Source organism: Vidua macroura, chromosome 6, assembly GCF_024509145.1.
Source record: "Vidua macroura isolate BioBank_ID:100142 chromosome 6, ASM2450914v1, whole genome shotgun sequence".
NCBI classification, from domain to species: Eukaryota; Metazoa; Chordata; class Aves; order Passeriformes; family Viduidae; genus Vidua; species Vidua macroura.
Window position 1 is genome coordinate 22,593,987 of NC_071576.1, and position 20,183 is coordinate 22,614,169.

Here is a 20,183-nt window from a genome sequence, read left to right on the forward strand (position 1 = left end):
TTGCAAATTATTTTATGAAGCAGGATGAAGAAGAGCCCTAAGGCAACACTGCTGAACCTCTCAGGAAGCTGGTGTCAAAACTACAAGGGAAACATCATTGTTAGTGCTGGCATTAGTTTATCAGAGCCACTGGTCTGCCTTCACTGCACCTGCAGGCAGTCTGTGAGTGATGACACTTCTCAGAGGAAGATTTTTCCAATCTTTAGGTACAATTCTCCAATCTCCAGTACAATTTTTAAAGTGTATTTTGAAAACTCTGTGTGCTACATCTGCCCTATTGCAGCAACTCCTAAGATCTGCTCATGTTCTCATATTTAGACACCTGTCACTCCCCCACCAAAAATGAATTAAATTAATGTAGTTTACTACTTTGAAACCATATAATATATTTCATTAAAAAACTAAGTATCTGTTCTTACTGGGAAATTGCTCTATGCCAGTAGAGAACAAAATTTGTACCCCATATTTGAAATATCCTTTTATTTACATGTGAGAAGTTCTCCATTAATATATAGCAAGTCCACTTGCATTCATCTGTAGTTTCAGTTGATTTTTATGAGCTGGAAAAGCACAAAGAAAGGTTTCATGATTTGAAAAATATCAAAATTGATAAATGTCATTATAGTCAGCCCTGTTATCAAACTTACTACCAGTTATTCAAACTGAGCTGAGAAAATTCTCAGCCCTGGGATGTAAAATTAAGGACATGTAAAAAAGCACCGTTCAGCTTTTCCTTTTTAAATAGAAATGAATCTAATTATCAGATTAAATGCTTCATTACTCAAAACTTTAAAATTACAAAATTGCATGTAGGTGTAAGACTGAAACAGTTAATTTTTAGACATCTGAAATTTTTGACATTACCAGGAGTTTGACAAATCTGAGCTCTTCCCATAAGACAATCTATTGCTCCTTGTTCCAACTACTTATACCTAACAAAAATCAGCATATTTCACAGGGAACATTTCCCAATTCTCACACATGCAGCTTGTAGATGAGAGAGGAAAATAATCACTTTTAAAAATTGGACAACCCTCTACTCCCAATCTGGTGTTAAAAACTTGAAGCCATTTCCAAAGGATCTTGATCTTTTTGTTTAAAAACATTTAGTCCACTTGGGATCTAATTTTTACAGTTTATTCATTGGAACAGTTAAGGTAAAGGGATTCCTGTGTTGCTCCCACAACAAATATGCATAGCTATTAATAGTGGGATACAGGCATAGGCAAAAAAAAATTAGAAGTCCTCTGTTCATTTGATCTTTGAAGTCACTGTTATCATGGTAAAAAAGAATGATGCCAATCTATCTTGAAAGGATGTTAGTGTTGGCAAAATGAATTGATATCCATTAAACTATCAAATGAAACTGATCTGCTCATTTAAATGACATCCCATGTGGGACTGGGCAGATCTGAAGCAGTGGCTTAGAAATGAAAGGCTATTTAAGAAATTCTGGAATTGTTTCAAATTCCAAACAGGGAGAATCTCACTTGTCTAGAGACAATGTCCTGACAAACTGGGAAACAAAATCATTACAAAACAACCCCAAAGAATGGACATGATAAATTACCTCAAATCCTTCACTCAGGTTTGCAATTCAAAGCAAGAAAAGCTCCCTACAGTAACTCCCTACAGACCTTCAGATTACAGTTTATACTTATGGAAACGGTCAAGGAAGCATGCAGATTAATGGAGAGCTCAATACTGTAAATCTAGTCAGATGTCAGCGAAACCTCTCTTCCCCCACTCTCAACTCAGTTCACTTTATATCAGATAAAACACTTCTTTCATATATTGATTTATTTCCAGTTTCTATAATCAGAACAGAGATTCTGCAAGAGCCTCATTCAGAGACTACACGTCTTACTTAAAACAGAGGAATACAAGCAGGAATCTTTCTTATTTACATGTTACCCTTAAAATAAGAGTACCAAGAACCCAGACTCCAACCCCTATCAAACAGTTAAATCTTATGACCTCATAAAATATTTGGGACATGCACAAGGCAGCTCTTCACAGACTTTGAGTAGACCTTTTGTGAGCTGTCTCTAGGAGAGGCCTCTTTGACAGTAGGAGGAAACTAAAATGCAACTGATGGTAGCTTTGCTCACTATCTGGTGTTGTCAAAACCCGAGGGAAAATTCAAGGACTTTAGCAGTGCCCAAGGACTCTGGTCAGGCTAGACCAGTTTCAGATCATGGCCCTCTTAGAAATGCCTCCAGCAATGAAATCTCACATGCACCAATCTAGGCAGCCTAGGCTTTAGGTCCAAGTTCATTTATATGCCCGTCTGCAAGACAAAAGATGCTTTATTACTTAGAATTTCCAATACCACACAGGCATGACACCTCTGATCTTCTGATAAAACTAAACAGACTGAGCTCTTAAGTATTGCAAACTATAAATACGATTGGTATAAAATTGCACTATAATACTGCTAAAGGAAATGCAATAAATTTTTGAATTAAAAAAAAAAGAATCTAACTTTATAGGACCTTGTACATTGAAAAGCAGTGGTGAGAACTTTAAATTCAACTGCCTGAATACCACCTCCTATGGTAGCGTTACAGCAGTGTTTGGGCAGCAAAGCCTAGCAGCATATTTGGCTATATGAGTATATGAAGCCTGAATAGCAATATTAGAACACTCTATGAGGAGTACCATAAGTGACTCTTAACAGTTACTCTGTAACTCTGAAGAATACTTTAAGTATAGACACTAGAACTGAATCCATGTGGATGTGGAATACTGGGGATTTTCATGCAGGAGTACAACTAAATGACAAGTTTTATAGTATGAAGCTTATGAAAAATGATTTATATGGGTTAGTGGATTACATAGGACTTGTTGACTGGGCATACAAATGCATGTCAAAAAAGCCTCATTGTAAAGAAAGAACAAGATTTTTCAACCTTGCTGAAAACAAAGCATGGTAAGAAACAATGTCAGGATGTTGATATTAAGAAAAAAATATTCCAAGAGAAGACGCTATTTACTTATAAAGACAGTAATTAATAAGAAAACTGATTATAAACAAAGATATGCTAATCCTTACTTGATGTTTTCATCATCAGGATGTGTCCTTGTAAAAATATATTTAAATCCCATTGCAGGATAAATACTACAAGCAAAAGTTCAAAAATGTTTTCTCCAGCCTCAAAGAAAGTTTGTATATCTTTCTGAGGCAGGACGCTGGGCTAAGAGAACACTAAAAAACAAAGTATCACTATATTACTAATTTATCTTTACAGTACCCCGCAGGTAGGCAAACCAGGTCACTGTGAGAGACAGACTACCAAGACGAGCAGACCTTTGGTCTGACACAGTACAGCATTTTTCATGCTGTTCATCCCAGTTCCTTCAGAGTTTACAAGGACAAGAGGGCAGCTTTGCAAAACCCTGATCATCCTCATAATACTGGCATCTCTGCTTTAGGACATAGAATACTCTAGCTCATAACACACAGGGCTCAGCAATACTTTTCTTGATTATTGTCTGCAAATATATATATTTTGCATCTTTCTCTGATACAACAGGCTGTACCAGTCCATTTTCCAGTTTCACCAATTCTTTAAGTTGGTACAAGAATTCTCTTTACATAGTATGCCAGTGAGCACATCTTTTCAGCTCACTGGACTCACAGTGACAGCCACATTTGCATGGGAAGGCATTCTAGCCACACTGAAGTTGAGAATTATGTTGAAAGTTCCTTCTGTCTCTACAATGTAAATCTGTATTATATGTCAGGTGACTGAGGCCCAGCCACACATGGGTCTCAAGGCACTGGTGCCAATTTAGTCTCCCTGAACTTGCCTGTGGCACTTTTCACTCTCTTAAAAAGAGATGCTTTGGTATAATTAAGCCATTATGTCCTCTGTGCTGAGTTCAAGCCTTGTACTGAAAGGTGTAAATGGGAAGGCTCCACATACTGGGTAAAGTTAATGGCCTAAGATAATCTTGTTTTACCTCCTGTATAGCAAGCATGCCTTAAGAAGCGTTACTGTAAAGTATTTTTCCTGCATTTGATGGTACAAAAGGATGTCGCAATCACAAAACACAAACTGGAAGAGAACACAGGAAGCAAAGACACAGAAATGAAGTATCACAATGAGAACAGAAGTTCATCTTCCTTTGACAGTCTCCTAACAGACCATTAAAATACATTTTCTGAACAAATGTAGCATCCGTCACTTTTTGCTTCACTGAAAAATTCTCTGGTTACAAACTGTTCCTCAAGACAATGAAGCAACATTCTTATCCACTTCACAAAATTTCTTTTCAATATCTAGGCACTATACTGTTTTTTGTAGCATCTTCCTTCTGAAGTATAGAAGGGGTTACAATAAAAGAGGCACTTCATCATGCTTCTTGTTGCCCTTCCTACAATTCCCCTTCTCATCCTCAGCCCACTAAGCAGGTCTCCACAACATCTACAAAATAACAGCAAGAGCATCTACAGTTTGAAGGACAGCTCTAACCTACTCAGTGTCATTAGTCAAGAATGATGCTGGCAAGACACACCTCTGCATACCACAATCACAAAGCTAATCTATCATTCAGTAGCACTAGTCCCAACCTCTAACAAGTTTCTCTTCAGCTCCTGTTTTGCTGCTTTCTCCACTTGTTACTGTACCTTAAAATCATAAATCCATCATGACAGAAATCCTCTTTTAGGGAACCACTCATTATCACAAATCCTTTTCACAAATCCTTTTCACAAATCCTCTTTTTATGTGATTTTATGTGATTTATTTATATGATAAATTCTCCCTCCCTGCACCCAGAGAAAAATCACATGAAGCATTGCAACCCACCCCTCTACCACCACAATAAGATGAAGGCTCTTGATTCCCTAACACCTTTCTTGAAAAAGCTTTTAAAGCATCCTGACATCACAGAAGAGAAAAAACTATTTGGACAATACTCAGAATACTCAGAATGTAGCACAATATATCAAAATTGATTTTAAAAAGGGAATACAATGGCTAAAATTGTATGTAAATAAAATTAATTGTATTTACTGTATAAAGCTGAATGGTCAGTAATCTGAGTAAGTCTGTTGAACAGACTCAGAGAGGTTGTGGAGGATACTCCACAAGATCAAAACCAGTCAATTTCACAAATCCTCTTTTTGGGAACCACTCATTATCATTAGAGCAGCATGCAGTTTAGATTACAAGGCTTCAAATCCTAAATTTTATCTGCAAATTGCCAGGAGAACATTATCATCTTTCCCATTCACTGTATTCATGAGTACTAGACAGTCAAGCTACTACTCTTCATGTTTACCTTCTCTTCAGGTGTTTTAGATTGCAGGCCTTCCAGTGCTGAAGCTTCCTGTGTTACCCCTTAGGCATCATTGTTCAAAATAGCTACAAATAAGACAAAGCCATGACAACTTTAAAAAAGGAACACTTCTTCCTTTATAAACTATTACAGCTTGTCCTGTAATCCAAATTGACTTCTGTATTCCGTCATTAAGGCAAAAAGGGTTTCCCTGTTCTAATTACTTCTAAAATGTACCACCCAAATAAGAAAATCTAAAAAAAAAAAAAAAAAAAAAAAAAAAGAGTTTTGAGAAGGATTTATAGTGACAGATCTGACAGTTTGCTTGTGCTGCAAAATATAAATCCAATTTGGATGTCTCCCCAAGATTAAGTAGGTATTAGGGGATCAGACACAGTGTGCATGTCGTATAACTACCTATATTTGTCAATCATGATTTAGCAAGTCATTCAGTTTCTGTTTCGTGTATATTACGACCACTTCCCCTTTTAAAACACAGCTAATATAAATCACTGCTTCATATTCCCCCAATCAAATCTGTCCCTCAGTCATTTGACTCATAAGAGAACAGAACACTGCAAAATCAGTAAAATCGCGCAAATTTTGCTGTCTGCTTAAGAGTGCTAGATGCACTGCCACAATCAAAACAGATTTTACAAGTTTAAACAGTCCTGTCTGAAAGCTCCACATAAGGAAAGCAAAAAATTCTATTCATACAAATAGGACTCGAAGGACTTGAGAAGCTGTGAGGCCACCTGTTCCTTGGTACATGCTATACAGGTACATATTCTGAAAACACAGTCCAGGATAAGCTCCAGAGTTATTACAGAGAGGGAAGAAATCCCTGTCCATATATTCAGCAACACAGAAGGTAACAGCAGACCAAGTGGAAGTTCTGTGAAGAGAATCTCTTTAGTGTACACTGCAGTGTAATGTGCAATCATCAGCAGGTGGATCCATCTCCAGTAGGTACAGCAGACAATATTTTTGAAGGGAGAGGAAGCATGATACAGGAGTCTGATCTATACCTGTAACACTGTGAACTCAGGTGACACTTTAAATGGCTTTTTTTTTTTGTTCAATGGCATGTTAACTTCAACAAGCATCCTTTAGAAACACTAACGAGTATTTTTTAATTTATACACTGAGATATGGATGTTTTGAATAATCTTCTACCATACTGCAATAGTATTCAAGGGTCCAGATTTCTATCCAGGACACCAGCTTGCACATTTATGTCCAAGTAGTTCTCCCAAATTCTTATCCAGTAGGAGGTTTAGGAATGAACATGCAATACACAATAAAGATTGAAGACATTCAGAACAAGGGAGAAGGAAAAGGTCGAATGGACAATGCTGCCAGTGAGCTAATGGCAATTTCTACATAGAAAAGCACCATATTTGCTTTGCCAGAATTAACACGATTTGAGTCTATCACATGGCCAGAAAACATTCTGCTAATACAGGATTCAGGTTTCATGTTCCAATGGGTTAATATTCCCTCCTCATTCCCCAGCCAAGAAATCCTTCTGGTCTGGAAGCAAGCAGAGGGAGACTCCTGCCTCCCTGAATGGCAGTGTGACTTTCACCCTAAAAATGCCAAATACACAAACAAGCAGCATGTCCAGGGGGTGAAGAAAGATCTGAAAACCCAAAAGAACCTGTACATGACCCATTACATGAGCTGGAATCAGGGAAAGAGATGAATTCTTAATAAATACAGTGATAGCAGGAAAATTTCTAAAAGCCACTGCAGTCCCAACACTGATTACCTTTTCTTAAACATGGATTCACAAAGATGATTTAGGTGTGAGAGGCACACAGACCAGCCTGGATGATGGCACACATCATGCACCAATACTGGAGATACCACTACTTCCAAACAAGATGTTTGGTGCAGACAAACACCAGAATCAAACACTTCTAAAATCGAGCAAGCCTTTACAGTTGCAATGTTTCCTTTTAGCTGTATCCAGGGCTCTTCTCTGATGGCATTTTAAAAAAGTTACTGGAGGCAGCAATAGTAGATTTCTCAGCTGCTGGTGTTTTCCCAGTCCACTCAGAGTTCTGGGATCTCAAGGAAGGTGTTGCTGGTAGCTCTGATTCTGCTGCATCCATGTGGACAGATAAAGTTGCTGGAATATAAAATTGCAGGAAAGGGGGAACAGAGGAAGACAATAAGAAAGGGCAATAAAAAAAGTTAGAACAACTGACTTCATGGCAAACCCCTCATATATATAATTTCATTTATGAGGATATTATTTATTGAATTTCTAAAGGTTCTTCATCCAAATTCCTCTGAAATAGAGGTTCTTGACAGCATTAACAATTTTGCTCTAATGATTCACACATTCAAAACTCTTAAGTTCCCAGTCCACTAACTAGTTCCCTTAGTCAGTTCCTGTTGAAAATCAAAAGTTTTAGCTGTCCCATATTTAAAGTGAATCAATTCACAATCATTCAGCTTAAGATAACTTGGACTCCTTGCAAAGACTCAATTAGCTCTCTACTTGAGATTTCAAAGTGTCTGAAGGCGTGGCAAATTTCAGGTTGCTAAGCTCATCTAAAGAGGAAAACATACCTCTCCTCACCCAGTAAGGGCAGTACCATGAACATCCACATATATCCAACACGGTAAATCAGCAGATTATGACAAGAAACTACTTGCCAAAGTAGGTTGAAATCCATTCTCATTTTCTCAATATAACCAATATAACCTTCAAAATGGGACAGGCTATAATAGCCAGAGAGATTTGCAGATCCATAGCTCAACCCAACAGCCACCCAAATTTCCAGAAGGATTGCCAAAAACCTAGAGATATGAGAGTTCACTCCAATTCCAAGTATCCTGAATCACTCAATCCTCACAAGCGGAACAGGGCCAGCTAAAGAAGAGTAATTGCCATAGAAGTCTTCGGGGCAAACAGAATTTTTTAAACAAGTAACTACTTCAACACAAAATACATTTCTTCATTGTAGTCTCACAACAGATAATAGTTGTTTGTGTGTTTTAATTACAAGTTGCATCTGCTGCTCTGTAGTGGATGAAGGATAAAGATGCCACAGCAAGCCTCAATTAGAGGACAGATTGCTTTGAAGTTTAAATAAAAAGCTGGTTCAATGCTTGAGGTTCCACATTCAGTAGATCTGGAACCCCAACAATGCTGCTTCTGTAAATCCAAAACAGTGAGTCACATTCCCATACAGCTACAACACAGCTGACAAAAGTACCTTGCAATTTTACATCCAGCCCATCTTCCTCCATCTGAAGGTCATATGAAACATGAAAAAAAACCCCAACAACTAAGTCAGTCCTTAAACTCACAATCACCACCAATACTACACTATGTGCTTCTTGCTAGCAGCCTCCACACTCAGGCTCTCCATCTTTCCTCATAACAAAAGAAAAAGAAAAGGATTGAAACTGGCTTCTTGTTTCTGGGTATGGCAGAGTGAATAATTAGCAAGAAATAGGAGAGGGAAAATTCACCAAATTGCTCTTAGTCATCACAGTGTTCTCCAATAAGCAGTTTCACAGGCTGCTAACTGTCACCTTTTTTACAAGCTAAGTGTGAGTACATACCAAGGCAGACAAGAATCTCTTTATGCAGATTTTTACCCCAGACTCACTGTAATAGCTGATTAGGATGCCAGTAGCATGTGCACTGCTACATACATAGAGGATTGAACCACATAAACATTAAAAACATCAGTGTAAAGACCCGTAGTTGTTCACCATTTATGACACAACCATCTGTACTTGTGGCCTATTCTGACAAAATGAAGACAGACGCAACAGTCTTCATCAGATTCCTTTCAAACTAGAGAATAACTTCCATGAGAATAACATTTTATGCAGTATTTCTCAGACAATCTCTACTGTGCCACTGGGGATATTATTCCAAATCTATGGTATTGCAATGGAAAGTAACTAAACACAAGGACATTATCCATGCTTTCCAAGGTTCAGATCACTGAAACGTCAAAGGACCTTTACCACTACAGACCTTCTTCCTCCCTAGGCACTGGCTGTTGGTCACTGAGTTGGATGAATCTCTGGTCTAAACCTTAACTTCCTCCAGATTTCCTTATTCTACTGCCAAACTACACCAGCCAGATTTTTGTTCTTATCAAGTAAAGGCCTCATGCTTTAGGGCTCACACTGTTCAATTGTCTAGTGTGGAAAACACAAATTTTCAATCTCTCTGAATATTTGCATAAATTTGTCCAACTTAATCTTGATAAAAGTAATTTCCTGAAGTGCAAATTAATTCTGAATTTTCTACCCACTTTTTGTTGTTCTCACCAGTTCAGTTATCATATTTAGGCCAGTTAGCCTCAAAGAGCAGGATTAAGACCAGAACTTTAATACTATAGCAATACAATAGAGACCCAAGGCACATCTACAGTAATGCAGGTTTTTGATGTCCATGCAAGGGTCTCTGGGAAAAGATACTTTACCAGAACTCAAAAATACTCACAGTCATGAAAGTATGTGAGAAGACATGGAATAAGTTTAGTTGCTTGGTTCCCAAATAAATATTATTTCTAGCTGCCTTTTCTCATTCCTGCACTGAGGAGGGAAACAGCATCCACATCTCATCTGCCTTTTATTAGCATCTTCTGATTTCAGCCAAATTCAACTCAAAACTTTCTGTGGATGGTGGAGGGGTGAGGCGACAGGGGAAGATTTGTAGCTGCATGTTTAAGAAAGAAGCTAAATTCATCACAATGACAGGGGATAGTGTTGGCAGAGATTTGAGCTATTTATTCTTTTAGGAAAATCCTATAAAGAATGACACGAGGAAGCCTCTATCTGCAGTCTTGTTCATCACACTGGTGAGGAGTCCGATAACAGATGTATGCAGTAGCGTGATTTAGTGCCGGGAGCTGGCCCCTGATGTGTATTAATACAGCGGCAAAGCGGAACGAGCCCCTCTTCATCACTCATCTCTATAAAAGAGGTGGAATCCGAGATGGCCCGATGTTCGGCAGAGCAAGCCCATTTGTTCTGCTGACTGATGAAGCCAGCTCAGGCTGTGTCCTTCACCTCCACGGGGCACTCAGGTTGCAAAAAAGGAGATCACTGAAGCAGGACCTGGTCAACAAGTGAGACGAGAGCAGTTGGACTCAGCGAAGGAGCTATTTAAAGGTGAAGAAATCCAGCACTCTGTGTCTGCATGACAGGCACGGGCCTGTATTCTGATTTACCTGTGCTTCACCTTTCGCAGAAGTAAAATACCACAAACATAAAAAGCCTCAGAAGTGAAAAAACTGAGACTGCCACAACTCCTCAGGCACATGGGAGGCCCAGTATATAGCATTTATATGGGGGTGAGTAGATGCATGTCAAGGGAGCAAAATCTTTATTTCATCGAAATCCAGCAAACGTAAGAGTGTTCAATTAATTCTACATTATTGCAGAATAATACTAAGTATCTTTTTAGGCATTAGTAATTCCATAGCAAAATCTCCTTTGACAGAAATAACATCAGATTCCAGAAGTTTCCAAGTTACATGTCCAGGTTGTGCTTCAGCTGTAATTGGGAGTCTGTAGTAGAACATTATTTAGGACACAACTTCAGTTACCCAATCATAAAAGTTTCTTTCCACAAGTCAGTACTGCAGCAAACCCTGCCCACAGCTGTTCACTTGGCTGAGGATATTTATAAATAGGATCTCAGGAAGAGATCTTTACCATTTCTGACTATTAAAGACTTTGCAGACCTTGTCTCTTGACGATCGGCATAAGCATGCTTCCCATACTCTACTAACTACATTTCTTCCTTATTTTAATAATATATAATAATCCTCTCTCCCTCATCCATAGTTAAGAAAGCTTTCCAAACCCCTGTGCTATTTCCAGAGCTAAGTTCCACTCCAGATGCACTCTCAACTCTTCAAAAAGTGCTCACTACACAATTTGCCTAATCAGGTAAGAACAACTTAAATAGTACTTTGAAACATGTAAGCATGGAAACAGAAGCTCTCCTTATAGAAAGTGACCAGCAATGCAATACATAATACATTCTGAGTAATAAATAAATGGAGAGGTGACAGGGGACAGTGAGACATTAGCACTCATACCAAGAAAATCTAGTATTTCAGTGCTAAGATTCTGTGGTTTTAGATACTGTCCCTTTTACTACAGAAGTTCAAATATCCCAAAATGGAATACTCAAAAGCCAAGAAAGAATAACCTAAATAAATAATCAGTAATAGATGAGACTTTTGCTGAACAACAGATTATTAATGTTCTTTTCTCTTCTTCCTTTTAGTATGGAACCTTTCCGACAGTTTGCAATCCAGATCAGTGGCCTGGAGAGAAAGCTCGGCTTTCTTCCCTACTTCATTATTCTGTCTATCCACCAGCCCAAGGAAGAAACACAAACTGCCTCCTATTAATCATCAGTTTATTTGGTCTTCCCCACTGTTTTCACATCTCCATTTTTTCCATCATCTTACCAACTACCTTGTTACTGGATTACAAGAACAGTTATTAATAAACTAGTTGAAGAACATGTATCAGTGGATAATCGCAAGATAGGGTAAGGTGAAGGGACAGAAAGAAGCATTCTAAAACCCACCGTGTTCACCAGATTCAAGCTTTTTCATATTCTGATGACTAATCAATGACTTTTCAGAAATCTGCCACATGAAAATAGACCAGCATTTTAATGACTACATCCCCATAACAAGAAAAAACTATTTTCATCCAAAAGACTAAGACAACCCCCAAGGAGTAAGTGGTTTCACCCAGTGATTATACAAAAATTGCCAGATTTTTGCTCCTGTGAAAGTGTCTACAAATACCCTGATAAAGGGCATCAGAGCCACCACCTAATGCCAGCCCAATACTGAAAGAACACACTGTGCATATTGATCATTAACTATTATCATTAACTGCATAATTTAGGACAGTGGAAATAATCCCTTATGAAGAAGCAGATTACTATTCACAGTAAGGTGAAGCACTGCAAATTATATTAACTTAACATTGCTACATTGCCAAAAAATTGTTTAGCAGGCAGCTTTTGATGTTATGCAAAAACACGATATGCCCTCTCACACATTTCATTAGTTTCAAACCAAAGTGCCACTACCTTTGCCTATGGTGCTTTGCTCTATAAAAATGCTGGCAGGTTACCTGATGTTGGGCTAGATATGGAGGCTGCAGCTGGCTTTCGTTTCCTCTTGATGTCCCTTGAACATGGTGGTCCCAGGTGGACATTTGCTTGCCTATGGAGAAGATAAAACAAATTAAACTCAGTTCCAATATCACATTTCTGTAAGACTGACCAGTCACCTCCAGCTCCTTCCTTCCCATTAGCTTCTTAACTAGTAAGTAGCACAACCCAAAAGTTTCTCAGGGAGTTTTGCTCACATTCTTTGTCAATATAAATTATGTTCCCATTTCCTTTAAGAGCTCACACAAAAACTGCTCAGAAGAATAATTATTTCTTAGCCTTTAAAGCCTTTTACCTTCTGGTTTTGTATTAACTCCAAACTCCTTGCATACATAAAGATGCAATCAAGCAGTGATATGACATGTGTCCTACCATTACTTCTACGCAAGAATAACAAATGTGTGCAAGATTGCTCTTTATGTAAACTGTGTGATATTTTCTCTTCAGTCAGAGATTATTTTGCAATCTATTTGGTACTATTTGGTAGAGTCATCTTAGAATGTACCTATAATGCCAAATGCCCGTGCATGTTGTTTCCATTACAATAGTAAGTTCGCAAAGTTAGGAATGCAAAACTGTCTCCTGCATTTTTCAAATTCTTACTTCCTTATTAAAGTGCTGCGCAAACAGCTGAATCTGACTTATGGCAGCCTTGTTGCACCTCTAAACTGGCTGAACAGCATAATCTGTTCTGTTAATATCAACTGTTAAGTCTGAAGCCTACTGATGGCTGTTTCAGTTTAATCATTTGTCAATTAAGAAGTAGCCATCTGCCAATTAAAAAGAAATCTGTATTGTTGGAACTGACTTGAGTTGAGAACTCCTCCAAGTCATATACCTGTAGGAAGCAGAAAAGTTTAATGCAGAAATAACAGTCTTTGTAGCAGACCAGAGAACTCCCTCAAATACCATCCATAATAAATATAAATGCATAATTTAGCAATGACATTGGGTTCAAATCCCTTCTTTGTACGATGTAACAGACTTCCTTTGGCAAGTTCCTTGGTCACTCTTATAATCAGATCTGATGTGCAAAATGCAGTACAGTGCAAATAAAATCAGTTAAAGACTGTCAGGAGCTTACATGTTGTAAAATTTGTAACCCTGTAAGTTTTGATAATTAAGTGCTGAAAAGCTTCAGTGCCTTCAAAGCTTGTTACTTCGACTTCTTTTTAAAAATCCCGGAAGTTTAACAAACACTTTTGTCATATACTAAAGCCTTTGAAATATAACAAAAAGAAAACTTCTTGGGTTTTTATTTCCATGACAAAAATCTACTAAAAAAATCAAACCCACATATTTACAATACGTATTATTTTAGATGCTGTATTTCTGCAAAACCAAATTGTGCTATTGTATCCATACAGAACAGTGCAGGGATCACAAAGAAATTCCTATACTAGTCCAGTCTATAAATTGTTTGAATGCTGCTGGGTCTATCTACTTACCTGAAAAAAAAAAAAAAAAAGTGCAACCACAAAAAAGAGGAAATATTTACTGTTCCATCTTCTCAACTAAAATTCTAAAGTTCTACAAGAAGTCTATAAGATCTGTCCTCTAAATCTGACATTGAAGAATAGTTTCAAAATATTTTAAATAGTGCTACGTTTCACAGCCAATTTTTCAAATCTGGGAGCACATATTAATACAACCAGACAAAGAAGTCTCCTGAGGGGATCGAGTGTACTCTCAGTAAACTCACCAAGCCCAAGTGCTGGGTCCTTCACTTTGTCCACATCCCCATTCATCACTGCAGGCTGGGGGAAAGGTGATTGGGAAATGGCCCAGAGGAAAAGGGCCTGGGGGTGCTGATCAACAGTGGCTGAACATGAGCCAGTGTGTGCCCAGGTGACCAAGACCAGTGGCATCATGGCTTGGATCAAGAATATTGTGGCCACTTGAACCTGGAAGGGATCATTTCCCTGTATTCGGTGAGGCCACACCTCGAGTCCTATGTCCAGTTCTGGGCCCCTCACTACAAGAAGGACACTGAGGTGCTGGAGCGTGTTCAGAGAAGGGCAATGGAGCTGGTGAAGGGTCCAGAGCCCTGTGAGGAGCAGCTGAGGAAGCTGGGGTTGTTTAGCCTGGGGGGAAGAAAGCTCAGGGAAGATTATACTGCTCTCTATGACTACCTAAAAGGAGGGTGTAGCCAGGTGGGGGTTGGTCCCTTCTCCCAGTCAGCTGGCAGAAGAATGAGAAGACGTAGCCTCATGCTGCACCAGGGAAGGTTCAGGTTGGATATCAGGAGGACTTTCTTCAAAGAAAAGGGCTGTCAAACATTGAAATGAGCTGCCCAGGGAGGTGGTTATAGAAACTATCGCGAGACGTAAAAGCTTTCAAAAATACTAGCACATCTACAGAATGCACCTTCAAATCTCATGTTTGTACACTGAAGTGACTCACCTCTAAGTAACTTTGTGGATGCTAAAAACTGCTTTTGTACATAACTATAATAGTGGTTATACAGTGTTATAACATAGCTGTAACCATGTATTCTGAAACATCTAAACACACATAGCCTGAAGAAAAAATTCAGTTTTTTATTTTGCATCAGTGACACAGTATTAGATTACTAACTGCAAGACTACGTAATTGTATATAATAATCCAATTAATTTTAAATAATATAACAACAAAAATGATTTTTAAATGTTCCCTTTTTAATTTTATGAACTTACGCCATCATTAGTCAGTTGATCCTTGGTGGAGAATCACTATGCACTATCATTTCCAAGAGACTTTACGCAATTTTTCACAGCTGTCAAATTTACAGCTAGATTTTGCATAAAAGCTCCTGGCTCTCAGCTACATGCTCGAACAACTACCCTTACCTGATGATTACACAAGGGGTAAAAAAAAAGAAAAATGAAAACAGAAGAATCTCAAAATCCCTTCTTGTAGTGAAAGTCAAGGCAAATCATACTTCAGTTGAACACTACTAGCAAGAATGCTGTATCTAGTAGAACTGCCTCTAAGATACAAAGGCTCAGAAGTCATAAATTGTCTCTGTAACATGTTTTTCTTCCAGGTTTATCCCGTATTGATCACCCACACTTCAGTTAGTAAATCAGGAACCTATTGATTATTCACTGGCTCTGACTGACCCAGTGGTAAAAGTGTCATTTCAAGTGGCTGGTGCACTTTACAGGCACCATAAATCTGCAGGGAATCTCCAGGTGGTAAGTATGTTGCGAGAGAAAAGAGCAGAAGACTGCATTCAGGGATGAGAGTCCTCATTAAAGCCTGGACAGAAAGGATGTCTGAGGTATAACTTATGAAATATGGAGATTTTTGGTAGATAGCATACTTTTCAGTGTAAATTTTTAATCACTAGCTTGCATGAAGGTCTATTTCAGTGAAATAATAGAATTAGTGAATCCCAGTTTAACAGCAGACTCCTATAGACTCCTACAAACACCATCACTAGGAAAATCAAGTCATGGATATGCACAGCACCCAACATAGCAGTGGATAGGCTAAATTATAAAACGTAAAAATATCACAAGTTGCAATGATGAATTAGTTCTCCTTCCAAAGCTGAATTTTAACAACTCTTCTGAACAGTTAAAAATTACTCTAAAGTAGACTAGAACAGGAAAGGCTGACAGAAAATGCATATTTGTGCATTGTCACAGCCCTCTCTGTGAAGAAGTTTGAGACCAGAATTTTGTAAGATGAAAGATCTGGACCTAAACTTACAAACTAGGATAGGACTTACACTGTCCTTACTAGCCTTCAATCTCTTCTGCTAGCCTCCATGCTTTCTTCAATTTTGCATAAACAGTAATGAGAAGATAATTCCCTGGTTTCTTTTGGACTATGACAGGTTTATCATAAGAAAAAAAAAAACACAAAGTTGCAGTGCTTAGTTACAGGTGGATCTGCCAGGTGATCAGAGACTAATATGAAAATGCAGTTTACAATCTAGAGATGACTGAAGTTCTAACACTGGAAGAGAAAAAGCACAACACACTTAGAGAAACATATCAGGATCAAAAATGTGACTGTTTTGTTGGCTGCAATATATTCAATTCACACAGCAGTCACTGCCAGGAGTTAGTGAGTGAAAAATTACACATGTATAGGAAAAATGGCTTTCAACAATATGAAAAGTCTATAGTGTCTTTTTGACAGTGATAATATTTTTTGTAATGACAAACTAAAGGAATTATTCAGGAAATACTTTTTGTCTTTTGTTTTTAACATAGTACTTATGGTACCCAATTCTGTATGCAGGTCATGCTGGAGAAAAAACAGGCTTTGTTATGCAGAAAGATGAAATTCATGGTAGTCAATGTGTCAGAAGTAATGCTTCCTTTCATTTCTTTTCCACGTATTTATTCTATGACTTTATTTACATGATTTTTAATGATCAGTGCTTGCGTACACAGGACTCCAATCTCACTTCTACAGTTTGAGATGACCATGTATTGGAGCTTGCCACTATTTTATATCTACCACAGTATTTCAACAGAAAATTAGGATTGGCAATATAATCTGTGGGAGAGCACAAGCAGACACCAGCCCATAAAGAATCTTACTGGACAGCATCAGGACCCTGAAAACGTCATTATCTGTGAAGTCTAAACTGTAGCATGAAGTCCACTCTTTTAAAATTCAGGGTAAAAACCAGTTCAATCTCACAACAAAGGTCTCTGAAAAGGCCATACAGAGCTAAATGTAACAACCTGTGGCCTTCTTGGAGGCAAGAGGCACATTGCACACTTGTGGCTGTATGCATCTGGCTGTCATCTCACATCATCCAGCTTGTCTGCTTAAACTCTTTATTCTAACCCTATCCTCAGAAGAAGCAAAGCACATGGATTATACAGTGAAAGTGAGAGGCAGTCATTAGTCTAATACTATAAAAACAAGAGATGTTATTATCCTCATATTAAAGTGAATGTTAATAGAGACTGCCTTTTAACAAAGATACTGCTACTAAAACTCCACACAACCCAGCTGTTGCTGTTGTGATGCTTTACTCAGAGCAAACACAAACCAAATGAAAGGCTCTTGCTCTAAGCCCTGAGGTGTAACCTGAGGCTGTTGAGGGTGGCTTCACAAAATTAATAGTAAAAGCAGAATTCTTCCTCCTCTTTGACTACAGAGCCAGCTGGGCACCAGTCTAATCTGCACCTAACATGTGTAAATCAATACAAGTTGCTCATCCTATCTGCATGCAAAGCTCCCACAGGCAAAAGTGGTTCTTGCTATCACATCCCAGTGTAGATATTCCCGATGCACAGCAGTCTCCTGTGCCCTGCAGAGTCTCTTGGGCAGGCTTCTAGAGCACATTTTCAGATTCCAAAATCTCTAATAGGTCAGGTCACTTCTTCAATCATCCAAATCTCACAGATCTTCAACAGCAGCAGTCTATTCCCCAAGTAAGCATTATAATGATGTGGCAATTTCATTCCTAAAAGTCTGCATGTGGCAAATGCAAGTCAATGCATTTTCTTCTTGTTTTCCAAGTAAGCACTCTAAACAGAGATGTGATCCCATATATTATATTCCCTATTTTCACACTGAATCACACTGTAACTGTGCCAGAAAGACTCCTACTGTTTGCCAGATCTGCTGAGTACACAGATTTGAAATAGCAAGTAAAAAAAAAATTCTGAAGCCAAGGGGAATTTATTTTTCACTCCAGAGAACTAGGATTCATCAAAATGGGAATATTAGGCCCCAGTCGACTGCATGTGACACTAGGTTGATAGCTGCTGTTCATCGCATGCCTGTCAGAAGAATTCAGTTATATTCCCAACTGGAATACTAGCGAGGCTTTAGCAAAGGAAGACACTAAAATCCTCCAGCTAAACAGAAAAAGAGTAAAAAAACAGGGAGAAAGGTTGCCTAGAATGCACTGGATACTGCAGTCAAGCAGGAAAGTATGAAATTGTGGACATCTGTTCACTCCTTCAGCTGCCTCAGAAAAGGCCTGACATTGCAGGCAATCCCTGTACTTCCATATGCTTGGGTAAGAGGCAGAAATATCAAAATCTCTGTGTACAGATACAGAAGTGAGAGAACAATATTTTCACAAGAGAATTTCTAGAGCCAGAACTAGAGTTTGAGACATTCAAGTCTGTTCAATTTAACAGCACCACCAAATCCAGAGTATGGGGCAACTGGCAGTAAATGAGGAGATCACTCATGCCTCTACATCTTTATCCCATGTTCCAGGCAAGATGACAGACTTGCTTCTAAATCAGATTACACTCTAGATTTACAGTTAGTATTAACATTGCAAAGCAATTTTCTTTATCTGTGTTATTCAAAAGTCTAATACAATTCTTCAAGTCTCCACCTTCAATATCTGCCTGCCATCCAAGGTCCACTTTTCCTATGACCTCCAGTGGGAACATTTAATTGCTTTTTTTCACTCATAATCCTATTTTCAAGGCTAGGCAAATAATAAATGGCATTAGGGACAATTTATCTTCTACCTTCCTCTCTTATTCTGCCTGCTATTCAAATCAAAGGGAACATTGGTTCTAGGCTCTTCTGCCTCTTATCCTGCCTCAAGGGAGTAGCATTCCATCAACCAGCAACCTACAACATCTTCTCAGCTATAGAATATTGAATAACCAACATCTAATAAAATATTCAACTTCAGCCTATACAAAATCCTCTTAAGTAGAAGCTCAACAACAAAATTCTGTTCAGACCGCTCCTCCCAGAGAGGCAAACAGGCAGAGGGGAAAGAGGGAAGGATCCCTTGAGTTGCCTGTGTAAGTCTCCACTCACTTGCTTTTAGCAGTCTGCATCGTGAAGTCGAAACCTTAACAGACAAGACATGATTAGCAAACGTTTTGTGCTCTTAAAGGAGAGTAATTATAGGCATGTGAAAAAAGAAGAGATCCCTGAGGTACTCTTCCTTGCATGCCTCCCAGGAGGCAGCAGGGCCATTAAAAATTCCATGATGAAGAGGAAAAACAGTCTGGGAACAGCCAGGAGGCAATACAGCAAATTAATACACCAGCCATCCCTTGGGAAGACTGCAAGAAAGCAGAAAACTCTCCTTGCTTCACAAAATAAAATTATACCACTAATGATAACAGTCACCACACACACAAAACTGCTTCTAATGATGGGTGTGAAATTCCCAGTGCTGTGCATACACTTTGAATGAAAGCTCTTCTCATCACAGACATAAATCAAGAAAGGTAGTGTACGATTTATACTGCCTTTCAAATAAGACTTCCCAAGGAACCTTCCACATAAGCTTGTCAGTGTCAAGGAGGAGGTTCCTTCTCAATCCTCAGCTGCACTCACTATTCAGCCTTCAGCTCTGCTTAAACAAAAGTACTGGGTTACCAGTCTTCCAGATAAACTGCACCAAAATCCACCAGTGAGACAAAGAAAACACTTCCATAGCAGAGAAAAGACTCCATTTGGTAAATATACTCCACTGGACACACTCTGTCATAGCAGAAACAAAGCAGAGAAAGGAGATTTTGCAGGGCACAGCAGGCATCAGGTTGAAGAAACTGGATGGCCACAAGATCAAGACCATTTCTTTTCCAATATGCTTCATATTATTTGAGAGGATTTGCTTCACACACACACATCCCATTCTGGCAAATTTCAGTGCAGAATTTCTCCAGGATGAGGTGCAAGCTGTTAGAAGCTTCCTGAAGCACAGACTACTGAAATTGATTCCATACATGGCAAAAGCAGGAGATGTTAACTGGGGCAATAGCTTATCC

The 20,183-nt window shown here is 38.6% G+C and overlaps 1 protein-coding gene across 7 annotated transcripts in view; it reads right to left on the minus strand.

The window, feature by feature from the left end:
• Positions 1-1,781: 1,781 nt before the first annotated feature.
• GPATCH2L (G-patch domain containing 2 like) overlaps positions 1,782-20,183 on the minus strand; it is a 37,331-nt gene continuing 18,929 nt past the window's right edge. For 4 of the 7 annotated variants that reach the window (XM_053979602.1, XM_053979603.1, XM_053979604.1 and 1 more), the window contains 2 exons: positions 12,433-12,524; positions 1,782-7,420 (listed from right to left, as the gene is read on the minus strand). In XM_053979602.1, the coding sequence (XP_053835577.1) occupies positions 7,248-7,420; positions 12,433-12,524 (265 nt within the window). In that variant the 3' untranslated portion in view covers positions 1,782-7,247. Of the gene's footprint in view, positions 7,421-9,766; positions 10,384-12,432; positions 12,525-20,183 lie in introns of all 7 variants that reach the window. The other 3 variants (XR_008437468.1, XR_008437467.1, XM_053979605.1) reach the window with 2 other exon arrangements.